At 40.8% G+C, this 17,113-nt stretch overlaps 1 protein-coding gene across 4 annotated transcripts in view; it reads right to left on the reverse strand.

The window, feature by feature from the left end:
* IRAG2 (inositol 1,4,5-triphosphate receptor associated 2) overlaps positions 1–17,113 on the reverse strand; it is a 41,401-nt gene that overhangs the window by 8,140 nt on the left and 16,148 nt on the right. For 2 of the 4 annotated variants that reach the window (XM_013184610.3, XM_013184609.3), the window contains 11 exons: positions 14,419–14,582; positions 12,762–12,876; positions 12,164–12,326; positions 9,874–9,935; positions 8,878–8,943; positions 7,779–7,887; positions 6,575–6,722; positions 5,689–5,770; positions 2,478–2,524; positions 2,316–2,380; positions 2,076–2,192 (listed from right to left, as the gene is read on the reverse strand). In XM_013184610.3, the coding sequence (XP_013040064.1) occupies positions 2,076–2,192; positions 2,316–2,380; positions 2,478–2,524; positions 5,689–5,770; positions 6,575–6,722; positions 7,779–7,887; positions 8,878–8,943; positions 9,874–9,935; positions 12,164–12,326; positions 12,762–12,876; positions 14,419–14,582 (1,138 nt within the window). Of the gene's footprint in view, positions 1–2,075; positions 2,193–2,315; positions 2,381–2,477; positions 2,525–5,688; positions 5,865–6,574; positions 6,723–7,778; positions 7,888–8,877; positions 8,944–9,873; positions 9,936–12,163; positions 12,327–12,761; positions 12,877–14,418; positions 14,583–17,113 lie in introns of those variants that run through there. The other 2 variants (XM_048052228.2, XM_067000551.1) reach the window with 2 other exon arrangements.

Consider the following 17,113-nt stretch of genomic DNA (forward strand, 5'->3'; position numbering starts at 1 on the left):
CAACACACTCAGAGTACTAGCCATTGACCAACAGGTCGAAAGCCAAAAACGAATGAAAAACTGCAGCAAATGCCAGGAGAGGACATTAAGGAGAGGCAGGAAAGCACGCTGTAAAGATATTAAGGAAGGAACGCAATAATACATTATCTTTGGCTTGAAAAAAATAAATCACAGTAACAAGTGCTACACATTTGTGAGACATTCTTCTGATAGTAGTTGCTCTAAGCGAAGCCCCAAAACAGTAATATTCTCTCAGATAAGTGAATTTCATTAATTTGCTACCAGCAGGAATTTGTTTGTTATTTAGAGAGAGCAATTATAATGACTATTTTAACGTCTATTGGCAAAGTAACATGAAAAAAAAAAATCACATGCACAAACTAATGGGAGAAGGGATGAGTATTTATAATTCTCCTCTTTGTGAAACATCAGATCAAGTCTGATGTTTCAAAACATGCTACATCAGCTACTATTACAGTATTCTGAGCATAACCAGATCATGAAGTGCACACAGTTGTGGTATTTTAGGGGACCATAAGCTTCAAACATCCTGACACTTGGACTGTCCTTCATACCTAAAAATGAACTAGCAGAGTGATGATAGAGTCAACAGAAGAACTCTTTGCCAGAAGACTGATGGTAATGAATTGGTAAGTTTGAAAGCTGATGATGCCAGCTCAAATACAACACAAACTTGTGAAAATCACAATCCAGAAGTTTAAAACATTCAAAAAGTAACCTCCAGAAGGACAGCTATTAAAAAGGAATTTATTTTTTTTAAGAAACTGATGAAAATCTCAGAGTTACATTAATTTTATGTGCAGCAATAACTCTGATAGCTATTTATACCTTTTAGAATATCTAGATTTTTTTGCCTTCCATTTATGTAGTCATGCACACATACACACAGATGCAAGCCAAAGAAACAACACAAGTAAAAAAAAAGTTTCACATCTGAAGTGCTTTCTCTTTTCATCCTTCACATTGACAGCATCCTCTGTTTAGTCTGCCTTTTAACCCTGCTGACTTTTTGCAGCAGCCGTAAGTATCTGACCTGGCTCCCAAGCACCTTCAGAAGATGTGGTGTGGTATTATTAAAAACCACAGGTGAGATTCATAAGTGTCTCCATTCTAGTGCTAGAAAAGCTTTCTGTTTGGAGGTGATGTACAACAAGCAGCAGGATCTCAGACTTTAAAGCTAAAGGTATTTGGACTCTTTCTGATCTGTTTTGCATATCTGTTTCCTCCTTGTCAAAGGCACCTACACCAGATATGAAAATTAACTGCAGAGGCAAATTAGTTGAAAGAAAATATATTTAAGTGAGGGGACTAAATTAGATTTCCGGAAGACTACTAAATAAAGAAACAAAACCAAAAGACACAACAACAAGAGATCTCGTATTTAGGTAAAGGTTAAAAAATAACTACAAGCAAGCACACTCATGTATTTTGTGCTGCTTATTCAGATCAACTTTTTAAAAAATAGCTTAAATACACTGTACACACACAGTCTAGTTTTGTTTTGCTTTTAGTTTATAAGTGAAATAAGCACCATCAGATCTGGTAAGAATAATTTTTCTAGATGTTTGTGATTATAGAGTTAAGTCAGGATCATACACAAAGGCCTTGTCCTCATCTGTCCTCCTGACCCACCCCATCTTCTTGTGCTCTGATCTTCAGTTTTGAAAGAGGAAAACATTGTTTAGTCCTGTTATGTGTCATCAAACTTTTTAAAACCATGAAAAAGATCCTCTTTCTCCTCCCAAAATTGCATGGGGTTTAGTACCCCCACAGTGTTCTGCCAGCTGAGCAAGCATCAAGATGTCACTAAGTTGCAAGAAGTAAACATGAAGCAGCACTGTAAGGCCACCTGCCTTCTGCAACCGGATAGACCTTATTCCTGCTTAGTTCTGGGGAAAGTTTAGAGCACTTGCAGGTGAAAGCAACTTGTGAATGTCTGTTGTTGCAAACATCAAGTTATTTTTCTTACTCAGCTTCCTCACATCAAAGATGCACTGGAAGCAAGCTGTTTCCTCACTGCGTGAATGCCAGCGTGGCTGCAGCAGTTACTGTACCTGATACAGAACCAGCCGGATCCTTATCACTGTTTTTCTCCATTGCTGCGGAAGTTGGCACAGCTTCCTCTTTTGCACATGAGTGCTTGGGTGGCTCTTCCTCCATAACAAGACAGCCTAGAACATCAGACAGCAGAAGACAGGGCACTTACTGTTCAGTAAATGCAGACTTCAGCGTATCTCTTTCGAGACTTTCAGCACAGAAAGTTTACCTGTCTGTACTCCAGTTTAAGGGCTTACCTGTTACTGGCACAGTACTTTCTGAAGAGGATGTAGGAACTTCTTGGAGTGAAGTTAAATGATCACTGTCAACACAAAATTATTTTTCAAATACTGATCCGTATTATATAATTACATTAAAGACATCAACCCCCCTCCCCCCCCCACCCCCGGAAACCTGACCTGGATGGGATCGGGCTGACTAGTACTGATGGCTTTGCACGGTCCATCTTAACAGAAAGAGAGAAAGGTTAGTGTTGGAGAAAGAATTGCCTCACACATAGCAAAATTTTATGTCAAAGTTTTAATAATTACTGCAGCTGTACATGACTTAGCAGAGAAGAACTGGATGATAAGTGGCTGCAGATTCATCTGCTAGTCTATAGCCACCTGTACATATAACATACAGCTTAGCATATCATCATTAAGAGTGATAACTTTCTGCAGAAGTCTTACTTCAGGAGTATCATATTTAGAGATATATTTTGGTTCCTGATCTCATGTTTTGCTTCCAACCTGTTTTCAAATGACTGAAGTATAGTACTGAAGATGGTATTACTGTACCACCTTGCTGTCCTAATGCTGTGCATCAGGTTACATCCATTTTCTGAGGTCATAAAGTGCACAGAACTTCACTCAGCTATAGACATCCGACTCATTTAGGTAGATAAAAGCATTACTTTTAACAACTCGACTGAGCAGATGATTAGGAATGCAGGAAACCTGCCTGTTGAAACCTGCCTGTTGTGTTGTGCATTCTAGTGCTCATTTTGGAGTGACGCTTGTTTTCACGATGATATATAGCAATTACCTAGGCATTTCAGAAGGCTTCAGGCCTCCTTCTTTTCATGAAAGTAGCATAGAGGAATGAGAAATAACCTTTTCTTGAGGCAGAGGAGGTGTGGAACCATCCAGCTTTGGATAGCTCCCTACAAATCCCAAGAGCACTACACGAGTGGTGTTGGGAACAGAAAAGCCCCATCAGCAAGTGATCACCTCTATTCTGGTATCTTCCTGTTCCCCTCAAACATCCTCGAAGGACCCCAGAAAGGGGTGCTTGCATGGTAGAGAACAAGGTGTTCAGCAAAGCTGAAAAGCAGATGACCAAACCCCTGGGAGGTGCTTTGGACAGCATTGGCTGCTCCCAGCATCAGTAAGCACTTGATCTTTTTCCTCCACATAGCTCGACTGCCATTGCAGCACCTATGCCCCAAGCCAGCCAATGTTTCCTCTAAAGCAAACCCAGGCTATTTTTATTCATATTTGAATTCTCTTTTAAGCTTAAGGAATTACAACATAGTATTTGTCTTGTCCAGGACATTAGGTCTACAGGAGTAACAGGGAATGAGAAGGTGAAAGGTGAGTAGTATGTTGGAATGAAACTAAAAGAAACCTGGAGGACAGTTAAAACACATGCACACGCCACCCCAACCAGAAAACGTATGCTGTCTGGAAGCAACCAAAGCCAATGTGTTGTTCTACATGCCTCCTCCCTCCCCAGGTGAGGCATGGCCAATGGTTTGCAATGAAGGAAAATCCTCAATTCCATTTAAAAAAAAATCCATACTAGCTGTTCACATTAGGATTGCACAGGGTAAACTTAAAGAGGAAAAACAACTATAAAACACTTGCTACATTTCCTAATAAAATCCAGTTTTGCAGGGCATTAGAGAATGTTTCTTCTTCCTAATAAAAGGATAGTAATGGTGAAGATCCTGCATTAGAATCCTGATCACTTTTTCCCCACCTCCATCCCTTGGATTAGCAAAACAATCTAAAGATCCTCTACCACAGCAGGTAAGTTCTGGCCACAATCTTATACAAATTCCATGAAAAAGCATTAATATTTTGGAGACCTTTCTTCTAGTTTTTAAACTACAAGACTTTCGTAAAATCAAAACAAGCATGAGAAGCCCAATATTCATCTGGCATCACAAGAACTCCTTTATTTAATAGCCCCTGAACACCTACAATGACAACACTGACAGAAAAACTTGAGTTACTTACATGCTGAAGGGCTCACTCTGATCAAGCACATCTGCAACCACAGTGCAAATAAAAACCCTAGGGATATTTTTCCTATTAAACGAGGATATTCAAATTTTGCTGCACGTCACAGTTTTTAAGAACAGATACTGTATACAATTCCTTTACCTTTTCTTTGGGGAAAGCTTTAATGTTTTCATTTTTCCCCTCTAGAATATTCTCACAGTGTTTATATATATTTGTGGTGTATATATATATATATCACAAATATAAATATAAATATATATAAACACAAAAAAGAAAGTGACACTTGTGAATCCAGCTGGAATTACAGGAAGCCCCAGAGCAATGAAGCACAGATGTTTCAAACAACTTTGAGAGGCTGTCATTTCCCAGAAGGGCTGGATAAAGCAAGAGCCCTCCTTGGGATTATCCTCTTTAAGATAACTTAAGTAGCAGCAGCACAAGTAAGAGAGTTCCTCACCTCCTCTACCACAGCCAAAAGGCAGGCTGAAACCATGGGCATTCCCCACCGCTCTTACTTTCTATCTTGACTGCACTTTCTGCCTCGAGTCATCAGTGGGACAGGACCAGTGCTGCACAGCAGCCAGGGTAGCGTTGCTCACTGGCGTTGCATGGTTTGTTCCCAGGTTCACCAAAATAGCAGACCGATATCCTTCCATCACCGCCACCAATGCTGTCATTTGTAAAGCTCGTTATAAAACCATGCCTGTGGGGCTGAGGTCTGGATTTTGGTAGCGAGTATTGCAGTGCCATGCACAGAGCACAGCTGAGTGCGCTGAGCTCAGGCTCATCGGGCTGCTGCCATGAAAAAGCTGATTGACAGCTCAAGCTGTGGGAGGGAGTGCTCTGATAGATGCTGGATTCAATACAGCCATGAAGGCATATCTGAGCACACAGCTGAGGGAAGGTCTCATCAGTACATGAAATAGCAGAGATGCTATTTTTCAGCTGTTACATGGTAGCTGTAGGAGAAAGTGCAGAGAAAGGCAGCATTCACAACTAAAACATCCCGTGATTATTTACAAAGTGGGTAAGAAGTGAAGTCACTCAGACTTCCCTGGCAGAACTGAGTACTACTGCAGAAATAACACTTGCTTAAGCCTTGAAACCATTAAAAAAAAAATACTCCACAGCTAAAAGCATGACCCAGCTGCACATGAACACCAAGACATTTGGGTCCATCCCTACAATATTCCAGGGTTGGGCCCAAGTAGAAGGGAGTGCCCCACAGAAAACAAGCTGTCACAGCACCCTGCTGACTGATGCCAGCTTGATTACAGCGCTGGTTTACAGCTGCCCAGTCTGGATCTTATGGGTATTCATAAGGCACTAATTACTTGAACCCATTCAAAACCATGTCTGGGGTATCAGAGACAGCACTCACCTCAGCAAGTGAAGAGTCCATCATTGTAATGGAAACAGGAAGGTCTGCATCAGTATAGTTATCAGCAGAGGATATTTTCCACCTGGCAATACACATTTTATTTGCATATTGCCCGAACAACAGTGAGATATATAGCCTGTTTTCCTTAAGCACGTAACAACCAAAGCCACCACTATCTGTAGAGACAGACAGCCAGTCTGTCAGAGAGAGATTCATCACAAACATCAACCCCTCCTCCCCCAGACAGCAAGAACCACCACCTGTCCTTCTCCCAGCCTCCTCCGCACTACACTGCTCTAGAAAAAAGGAAAAAAAGAAGTGGCAAAAGCTTCAAGAGCTACCAAGCCTTTTGCTGCAGGCTGCCTGCCTCTGCATCTTCAGGAATGTCCTTATCTTTCTTCTTAAATATTCACTGACAATAGTTAGCTAGCTTTCATAGCCTTACACTATTCAATCTGTTTGAAAGATCTAAGGAGGCAGCATCTCACAATTCCTGCTCTAAACTCTGCCAAAAAATTGACTCCTCAAAACCAACAGCATTTTGGCTCTTAAGTGAGAGTGTCAATCATAAGTTAAATACTGAAAATAGACACAAGAACATCTACCTCATGCCTCAGTTTTCCAATATGAAACAGGAACACCATCACCATGCTTAGCTGGTGGTCATAGCAGCATTTCAGTAAAGAGTTCTAATATTACTCTTGTGAAAAGGACCAAAGTGTTACCCCAAAATGCCATTAGCTGGACATTGAGTGTCCACTGTTTCTTAAGAGATGCCCTGCTATTGAACTCAGCATGTGCTGGGGACACAGCGTCCTCCAGGACCTGCTAAGTCCCATGAACTCTTCCACCTTTCACCGCAGAGAGATGTTTTTTGCCATCTTACTTGCACTCTACTGATGTCACATCAGAAGCAGACGTGTGCCCCAGATCACAGCTTTCAAACGTGCAGCTGCCAGAGCGCTGTCTGCGAGGGGGATTCCAGCTAGGCACGGGAGAGTTATTTGGTAACAAGGTCTCCAAGGTCAGAGCATCTGTTGAAAGAGAAAAGTGTGAAGGGCGGTGGTCATAGGAAAAGCTGGACATAGACCTAAGAGTCAAATATTGCCTTAAATGACTAAGATAGTAAAGAAGCAGACCAACCTAATAATGATTTAAAATAAGACACCTTTCATCTTGCTATGAAAGAGTTAGGCTAGGTGGGCCTAACATATTTTTGTAGATGGAGAAAAATGTTATAGAAACTTCTGCAGAGGACAGTACTGGTCTAATGAAGTGTTGTGTGACAGAGGACAGTGGGAAATAGATTGTCTACTTTGATCTTTTCTGTATTAATATTTGATTGGTGCAAGATGCAAATACCTACCTTATTTGTGGCTGGATCACAATATTACTGCAAGCTGCAACTACACTGAGCTAACACATTTTGAAGCACATATGTAGTCAAACAAACTCTTCTTCCATTTCTCCCCAGTATGGCACAGGATTACTATCTGAGCATTTTATAGTTTGTACAAGAAGAGTCACTGTGTTGTACACAGCAGAAGAAACACTCTGTTTATAAAATACCAAATGAACCCTGCAGCGCAGTGGAGTTGTGGGGAAGTACAAATAGCTTAATATACACAGGAGAAGTCAGCAAATACTATTATTCGATTCTTAAAAGCTGTTACTCATCTGAGTTTTTAAACCAGGTTTTTAAACTAGCTCAGTAGCAGGGCATCAGTTGCTACACCACGTTGTATTCCAGCCAACAGGATGAATAGGAAAAACAGCTCAAGCCCTGTCAATTCACACTTGCAAGTACCTTGTCAGGAGTATACCTGACTATATGATTTATTACAATACCTCCTTAGGCTTTTTGGGACTCCTGGTAGGCTGACAGGCAGTCATCTTTTTAAACCTCTAATGGAAAGCATTAAAGGCATGATTCAGCATCCAATCGCATGCAAAATAGGCTAAAGCCAACAGTAGGTTTTCCACAGCTTATTAGCATGTTTAGCACCAGCGAGTCTGTTCCATGCCTCCTATTAACTCTTTCTTTATTTCAGAAGAGAGACAGAAGATTGGCCAACACCACTAGGTCTTACCTAGCAGAGGTGTAAGACACCAGTCTGAAATATCTGAGGGCAGGTTCCTGGAAAGTTCAGTGTGCAAGGTGGGTCCTTCACTCCACAGTCTTTTAGGGCAATCGAGCTGCTAATGGAAAAGTGGAAAGAGCTGATCTTCAGTCATGTTGAATACACAACTGCCAACAGCTCCCAGCCACCACACACGCACACAGAAATGCATCTGTGTAATATAATACTAATTTATACATATATATATATATTTCTTCTTCTAGAAAAGCTTGTATCCTTTATGAACAGAATGGATACAAGAAAAGGCAGAATATTTAAAGTTGAAAATTTACACTTTCGACATCTGTGTTGGTTTCAGCTAGGTTTGGAAGAGGTAAGAAGAAAAATGAATGGATGGAATAAAAGCAAGATGAGCAGGACAGAAGAGGAAAGAAACCAAACCCTACACCAATCTTTCCTTTTCTACCTCTGGTCCTCTGGTAAAGAGGCAGGGAAGGAAAGTCAAGCCAAGTCAACCATGCAGGCCAAGACAGGGAGCATTTGCCCAATGTCTGGCACCTACTAAGCAGAATGAGTTTCCTTCATCAGAGGCATGAGGACAACTCCAACTTGAGCCCTGGTGCATGCAGAGAAGACACTGCCTGCCTGCCTTACAAACATACACCACCTATTTTCTGGTTAGTGCTGAAGAGGTATCATGTGAAGTTGGCTGGAAGAAACTTCTGAAATAACATTAACACACCTGCATTTTACTAAGTGTTGCATAAATGACAAGTAATGGAAGAGAAACTGAGGAGTGCATCTCCATCATCAGCTTCTGATTCTTCTCAAAAGGCAATTTAACAAGTGCCTGTATCTTGTCACAGAGACTGCTCAGAATCAATAGGAAACTAACTTTGCAATAAAGTTTTGAATATACTTTTGTATGTGTGTATGCATGTGCATCTACACATTTTATATATACATTAAAGAAAAAAACCAAGTAATTTGTTTGACCTGGCAAAGTCTCTCACACGGAGACCTATTTCCTCCAGGTCATGAAAGAAAGTACAAACAAAGCAAGTACCACATTTTAACAAGCTTGGCAGTGATCAGAGCAAACACTTACCTTCTCTTTCACTGGCTCAGCTGATGTGGGCAGCAGACTGTAATCAGATTCTTCATCTACACAGCGCTGTTGCAATGGAGAAACAGTGTAAGGAAAGTAGGCATAGGAGGTTTGGGGAAGAAAAAAGGAATACTACAACTGATTGTGAACAAAAATGGAATTTTATCTTTCCAGCTGAACTATTTTCAGTTATTGGGAAAAATACGCAGTCGTTTCCCCATGCTAGTTTCAGCCTTTAATTCTTCAGACCGTTATGCACAAATACATGTTTTATTCACATGCAGCTGGTCCACAGTTCTGATTCTGCTCCTTGGATGCCCCTGTTACAGCTTAAGATACATTTTAGGATCTTCTGTTTGTCTTCATAAATACCTTGTTATTCTGTGTTAAATCCAGACTGCTCAGATGCTGAGCTACAGCGTTCTTTACTAGAGCCAGTTGGGAAAGAGTCTTCCCACTATAACTCCCCCTCCACCCCCTTCTAAAGTTGAAGAAAGTATATTTATTCAAAGCAGAGTATTCCAGAGTTATATAACTTCCAACATATTTCCACAGAGGGGCATGAAGGTAATAACTATTTTACTGGCTATTCCAATGCCTGGGTACTGGAAGTGTTTTATAACAAGATTTTAAACAGTTATTTGGAAGACCGCGGGCAGAAGACAGGGCTGATTGTGGGGGACAACTCACGCCATCCCATCAGGGAAGGTTTCCCTCACCTACATTGAGCATAATCATGAACAACTGTTTAAAGCCAACACAACTGTTTACAACACCACACCACAGCTGTAAGTTTGAGCCCATCTTTTCAAAAAGGTTGAAGGAAAATTGATGTGTATTGTAGATCAGTACAGACAGCTCACTTTGTCTCCACAGCCAAAAAGAAGAAAGCTGCTGCCAAATTACTTGCAGTTCACCTCAGCTGTAGATGTCCTTCCACCAGAGCACCTAGTGTACAAGCCCACCTTTTCTTCTTCCACCAGACAAGCTTCATACCTGGCACTGCCATTCACAGAGTCGTCCTTTAAGCAGTTCCCCTCTCAGTGCATTAACAGTGGCTATGAAGAGACATTTACAAGTCTTAGAGGGTCCCTTATAATTTGAGAAGGAACAGTACAGCATTAAAGTGCCTGTAACCCAACTGCTGCCTGTCACAAACCCGTTACATTTCACTTTGGCCCAGTTATATCTACATCAGTTTTCACAGAAAGAGTTTTAAAAGCGCCTTTTGTTTTGCAAGTTCCACCATACAGAAGACCTGGGCACTTTTTTCCATGTGTTTATGTTTCCCTTGTTCTACTCTAAAGTGAGGGGTTAACTCCCAGTGCCATCAGTGTCAATGTGCTACAGTTCCCTGTGGAAATGGATGACTCCATTACAGCTCTACAGAAGAGAAGCATTTGTACAAAAGTTTTCAGACAATCATGGATTGGTTTAGGTTGGAAGGAACCTTAAAGACCATCTGGTTCTAACCCCCCTGCCATGAGCAGGGACACCTCCCACTAGGCCAAGGCCAGGTTGGATGGGGGCTTTGGGCAACCTGAACACTTCTAGAAAAGGCCTTAAAGTAGAGTAGATGGGCTTTATTTCATACTTAGAAACATTCTTTCTCCAAGTTTGGTAACACCAGAGCCTGCCTCTGGTGTTTTTGTTTTTTTTTTTTTACCTTGATACAAGTCTACTGTAGCTTTTATATCACATCTAATATTGAGGGACTGGGGAGGAGGAAGAAAAGACTTCATTAACACTGTCACCTCAGTGCCCAAGCAAAAATCGAAGGCTGCTCTCAGTGGCTTGTTCAGCTTTTTTCACTGTATAGTGGCTGAAGCCATTAGCTGCAAGTCATGATTATGTGGGCCTGGCCAACATGGGTTGAGTAGAAGTTTCTTCAGCCAACACGTTCCCCAATTTCTTATCTCTTACCATGCAGGTAAGAGAAGTAGGGAAACAGAGTGGGGAGGAAGGGGGAGAAAAAAACCCAGTTCTTTAGTCAGAAGGGGCACTAGACCTGGCTGGCTTTCTGCAGGAGCCAATGTAGAGCATTGTCCTTCCCCTAAACCCCATCCTTTTTTCTGTCCTGTTCTTTATACCATCTTGCAACTTCTCCAACTTCTCTACAGATCTACCTGTTTACTTCTTTCTGTCTACAAAAAGACTTCTGCAAACTATCTGGAATCATTTAAGAAGAAAGGATGAGACTTTGGCTGTAAAGTTGGTAGGGTTTTTGGTTTTGTTTCCTTTTTTTTTTTTTTGGTCAGTGGCACCAATCTCTCTCTTCCACAGTGTCTGAGGTTCTCTCTTTTAATTCATGCTAGCTTGCTTTGCAGAAGTGCTTTATCAATTTAGAGCTGAAGAAGATACATTTCCATTGGCATGACTCTTGCTAAAAAAAACACCCCACAGTTTGAAGCAAGCAGTAGACATGAAAGGAACATGAACATACACATGCAGACAATGCCAAAACATTGGTCACAAGTCAGCAAGCACAGCTTGGTGCTCTGGTTGTCACATCAGTATCATAGAGCTAAGGCATAGGAACCGATGTAGTTTTTCTACAAGACAAATTATAGTTTCACTGAAACGTGTTTAAAACACACACATCCCTTGAGCTTTTTACCTATCATAAATTATATTGTGCATTGCATTTGGAAACACATGTCTGATGCCAAATGTTCAGTGGGCTTAAAAGCAGTCAGCTGTTCTTCCCAGCAGCAGTAGGTTCTTCAGCATTTGGAAGGAAAACTCCACATGTGATGGAATTAAACCATTACCTTATATAAGCGTCCAGCCTTTTGAGCAAGCAAGAAAGATGTAGTATGAAGTTTCCACAGTTCCATAGCAGAAGTTGCACATGCACAATGCAATAACACTGCTGCTTTCCACCAAAGAAAACAGCTTTTGAATACTACACAGTTATTTAGGTACACAGAGCAAATCCAAACAGTAAGAGGAATGTAGAGCATAAAAATCAAGTCTCCTTGGTATAGAAAGCTTAGACTGTTAGGAGTAAGGTGGGCTACTCAGGTGTGCAAACAGCACCTTCAGTAAAGAAGTGCCATCCATGGAGTTACTAAACCTCCTTCATATGGCAGGAGATAGTTTTAGGAGTCTGCAGCTACAGCTCAGCCCAACAGCCACTCGTGGGAATCCCACCTGACACACTTTCACAGATCATTTTACCACCGGGTGACCCACAGGTCAGCATTATTCCCCTTCGCCACAAATAATCAGCTAAGAATTTGCCCATGCAAGAGTGAATGCTGGTACATTGCCAAGAGTTACTCACTTTTCTGCTCTTCCACCTTTTCTTGAAGCAACTGGCAAGTGCTTGTTAAAGCTGCATTCACATCCTTGAGATTTTGCTGCTCAGAAATGGCTTCCTCTAACTTGCATTTTAAGGATGCGGCTTCCTCGCAAGCAGAGTGAAAGGCTTCAACTTGATCCTTTGCCTAAGAAAGGAAACAATATTTAGGAAAAAAAGAAGAGGAAAAATAAATAAAAAATCAGCCTGGCTAATACAAGGAGACTCTACATTTCATGTAAATGAAACTGAACTGCATCTGTTCTCTCTCAGGAAGTGATAAAGCTCCCTCTGAACTTCTGCATTTTTACAGTTGGGGTGGACTGTGTATGGAAGCTATTTTTGGCTTTTTTTCTCTTTTCTTTTTTTTAAGCCACCACAAATATGCAATGCTGCCTCTTTCATCAGCAAACTGTTGTCACCACCCCCTCAAATTTTACTTCCTCTGCTGGTTCTACTTTTGCAATGAGGCACTCCATTCGGTACACATGGTTTCCTTTCTCAAGAGCAGCAATGCATTATATGTAGCATTCTGCATTTGCTTGCTTGTTTTCTGTGTAGAAGAAACTAGGTCCTCTCTTACCTGTTTGCTAGCATCCTCAAGCTGCTTTGTAGCTTTCTGCAGCTCTAAACCAAGGGCTTCTGCCTGGCCAGCAGCTTCTTCTTGCAACTGTTTGACAGTTTCTATCTCACGTTGTCTGCAGGGTGTGAGAGCACAAACCACAATCCGTTACTGACATTTTAGAGCAGGCATGCCTGGGAGACAACACACACTAGTTGTTGAGACGCGCATTAAGGACCATATTCAGCCGTCACATATCATGGCTCCCCACAATCCAGCACTAGGGAGTTTATGCTTAGCAAGAACAATTTAACCTAGTAGTCAGACAAGTTTTCTCCCTCCAGCAGCCCTGGAAGTAGGAAGAGAATGGAGGTTTTCCCTGGTTTCTCCCTAGCTAAACAGTAAAAGGGCTGTGCCAGCCCCAGACAGCTGGGTACCATAGTGGAAGCTTGGAGATTACCTAGAGACATCAGATAAAAAGCTTAGTTGACCAAGCTGTGAAAAAATTGTCCAGTTTGGTCAAAATAACTGGATATTGAGTCAATTGTTCTGGCAAAATAAAAAATGGAGTTATGACTACAGGTACACAGCTAATTAATTTCCATGTGCTTCAAATGGTATTTCACTTGACAGTGAGCAGGTGCCATACCACTGAACCAGTGCTAAACACGATTGCTTTTGAGAAACCTCTTTTTCACTGCAAAACAACCCTTACCTACTTATTCTCTAACTAACTTTTATATGTTTTTATTTTTCCTTGTTGCTATCACCACAAAGAGTGGTGATGCAGTGAGAATCAAGAATCCAAGCTGTCAGTATTTTTATCAGCTCTTTCCTGACTGAAGGGAAAGCAGATGGGAGGTCTACATTAACAATGTGGGTTGAATATAAGTAATGTAAAAGAGCAGTATAACTGCTCTGCATTAGCTCTCAGGGACGCAAAGCCCTAGTAATCTGCTTGCACCCTGAACCCAAGTAAAGGCAAGCATGCAAAAATTTACAATTTAGTGTAGGATGGTGGAAGGCTGACACTATGAATAAGTCTAGGTTGAAAAAAGACAATGAGTTCAGATCAATTGTTCTGGAAAAAAAAAAAACCTAACTTGACTAGCTCCTTTCCTGAATGTCTAGGAGAGGTGGGAGGGAAGAAGGACAAGGGTTTACATCTACAAATATGGCAGCAAAAGACAGCCACGTCAAAACTCCCAGCAGGAACTATGGGCTAATAAACTGAGATTTAGAGTTATATTTTCATATGTAATGAGGTAACTCACTGTCTCAGTTTCTCAAGGGTATAGCTGCAGTAATACTAGAAGCACCAATACCCAGATGTATGTATTTTACAGGTCTTCAGCTTCACATGCAACCAGCAGTTTATTTAATGGTTGCACCTGCTAGATAGGCAGCATTCCTACCCTCTTTACCCTCTTTAACTGTTCAGTTTGTGGTCTTCCCTGGTGTTTTCAGAGACATCTCCAAGATCATGTGTTACTTCATACACAAGCCTTAACTCCCACATGGAGAACAGATCTGGGTTTAACATGACATTACACTAAAACAACAGATGATTTCCTCCATGGAAAAAAAAAGGGGGGGCAGTGTCCTCAGAATTCAGTAAATTTTGTTCCACAACACAATTTAAAAAAACAAATGAAACACATCTGCTTTAAAGGGATACCTGGCAGAGAGCTCTTTCCTTAGGTGAAGTTGCTCTGTCTTGTTTCGCCTCAGGTTGCTTGCCATTTGAATAAAATCCTTATCTAGAGAATCCTTGTATTTTTCCAAGAGGTGAAGTTTCTGGATCCAAAGGTGTCTTTTTTCCCCTAATTCTTGCTTGAGAACCTGTGGAATTTTGAAATCGAGTTACCACCTGGTTAGATGAGAAGCAGAGACAGAGGGTAAACCAGAGCCCTGAATTATATGCTGTGAACTGATTTCCTTGCTTCACCGTTTAGTATCATCATCCAACGCTGCCAGCAATAATGAAGAGGAGGATGGACGAAACCTAACCTTCAGACCTGTGCTTTATCATTTCTGGAACTGACAGATGTGGGGACAGACAGGCTAGGCTCCTGCCAAGCATTAGTACTTTCAGAGCAGTAACGGTTTTTACAAGAAAACCTAAGCATTCTGTATCCCAGTTCAACTTGGCAAACAGCTTCTACTTTTTTTTTTTGAAAAAAAAAAAAAAGGTTACTTCCAAGACAAAAGTCACACTCAGCCTTTGTTTCCAAACTGGCGCATGCAGACAGCAAAAGAAATACATGGTTAACTAGCACTTATAGTAAGCAGACACTAAGAGTGGCAGAGGATTACATGGTTCATAAGGAAGTTTTTACAACTTCCTTTAGAAAGATGCCCAACTACAAAAACATACTTTATAAGGGAAAGTTTTAATAATGACCATCTTGCAGAAAGCCCTAGGACTGATGATCTAAACTTCTATGACCTCTTCTTCAACATACAACTAAGTCCATTGGAACTGATTTGAATGTGTATTACTGCTGAAGTGTGTATGGGGGAACAACCCACCACAATAAGTTCCCATTTCAGTTTGTCATACATCTCTAGCAGGTTAAGTCTATCCAAGGGATGACTCCTGTGACAAAGACTTCCAGTTTCACCTCTGATTTGTAGAAAGAAAAAGGAGAAGATGATTAAAAAAAAAGTGAAACGTTAAATGATGTTGCATCCTCTGTATCTCTCTGAACAGTGAGTTGCAATATAAAGTACTGTGACATAAAAAAACAGTCCTTTTTCTGACATAATTCAACTGAATGTGCAAAATGGAAGCCTCAGCTTATAAAGAATGCTTAACTACAGGTCCTATTTCTAGGATGTTATATTAGTTCGAAGAGGAAAAACAATCCTACAGGTGTACGACATTATTTCTTTGTAAATTAGAGTTTAATATTGTTCATGAGCTTCAAAAAAAAGATGTGTAGCACATCAAGTATCACGCTACAAAAAAGAGCCTCTACTGCTTCACTAGATAGGTTTACTGGAATGACATGGGATGTGACCACGTGCAAATGCCCACATCCTAAAGATAAGTTTCTCAGCCAAGGCAGTCAGCAGCTGCTGTTAGAAATACCATAGCTTTGACGCACAAGTGGCACAGGCTTATCAGGGCACATGTACAGTGTAGCACAGTTATCTTCCAGCAGGAAAGGGGCAAAAAAGTTTTTACTCTCACCATCTACATATATGCTTATGTATATACATACAAAAACACAGGCTCAATTAAAATTTACTTTGGGTATAATATAATTTAAAACACCAGCAAAACACGCCCATAATATGTTACAGAAAATAGAGGGTGAGGGGGGAAAAAAGTGTTTAGGCTTCAAGTTATAGTGCATAGTCCAAGATTTCATTTATATTTCTACAAAAAGCTTTCTGTAAGACTACAAAAAGCTACCTTGTTCAACTCCCTATAACATATTTCCCCCACATCCACCTTTTTCCAGCTAGATGAAGACTATATGCTTAACATGAAGACAATTCCCAACCCCAAGGTTCCAGAACCACAGGACCTTTTATTTTTAAAGCATCTTTCTCTTCCTTGAACCTTTGCTAGCTTAGTTTCCAATTGCGTCACTCCAGGAGAGAGAATGGGATTTATTTCCCACAGCCAACACTTACACCAAAAAATTTCAACTTTACTTGTTTAATAGGAATACAGCTTTGTCATGAATGATAAGGTAACAAGTATCTTTCAGATGTGAAGTTTTGAAAGGAGGAAGTCTTTAATTAAATATAAAAAAGTTATAACAGTGCACAAGCCAGCAGTTTCCTCAATTTGACTTCGACACACGCTGGGGTGAATAAAATGAGACTCTGGGACCTTCTCCCGGGGGAAGCTTTCAGGATTTAAAACCAGAAAAAAAGGAAAAAAAACTATAGAGACAAAGCTATGAGTAAGATGACCATTTGAGAAACTGCTATTACATGGAAAATGGTGGGACTGTGAGTGAGGTGCAGCAAGCAAACAAGAGCAAGGTGGTTAAGCAGTATCCACAGACTGCTGCTTACGTGAGGAAGTTATTCTTGCCACAGTTACTTTGAGCACAAGCATACATTATGCAAGATGAAGTATAAAATGTTTTTGTAATAACCTTTCTTGAGGCACTTCCAGCAAGAGGCAAACATTTTGCCTTTCAGAAAGCAAACCTAGTGATAGGACTGATTTGGGAAACTGGTTAAAAACCCTTCCTTCCTGCTCCTCCTATTGGAGGAACCATCCATTGCTGTAGTCAAACAGAACGTGAAAAAAATGGTGCTTGAGAAACAAGTTTCATGCAGTGGGCAGAAAAGCTTCATTGTCATCTGACCTCATTTTCTTTTTCAAATCTACTTGCTTCATCTACCCT

Source organism: Anser cygnoides, chromosome 1 (assembly GCF_040182565.1).
Source record: "Anser cygnoides isolate HZ-2024a breed goose chromosome 1, Taihu_goose_T2T_genome, whole genome shotgun sequence".
NCBI classification, from domain to species: domain Eukaryota; kingdom Metazoa; phylum Chordata; class Aves; order Anseriformes; family Anatidae; genus Anser; species Anser cygnoides.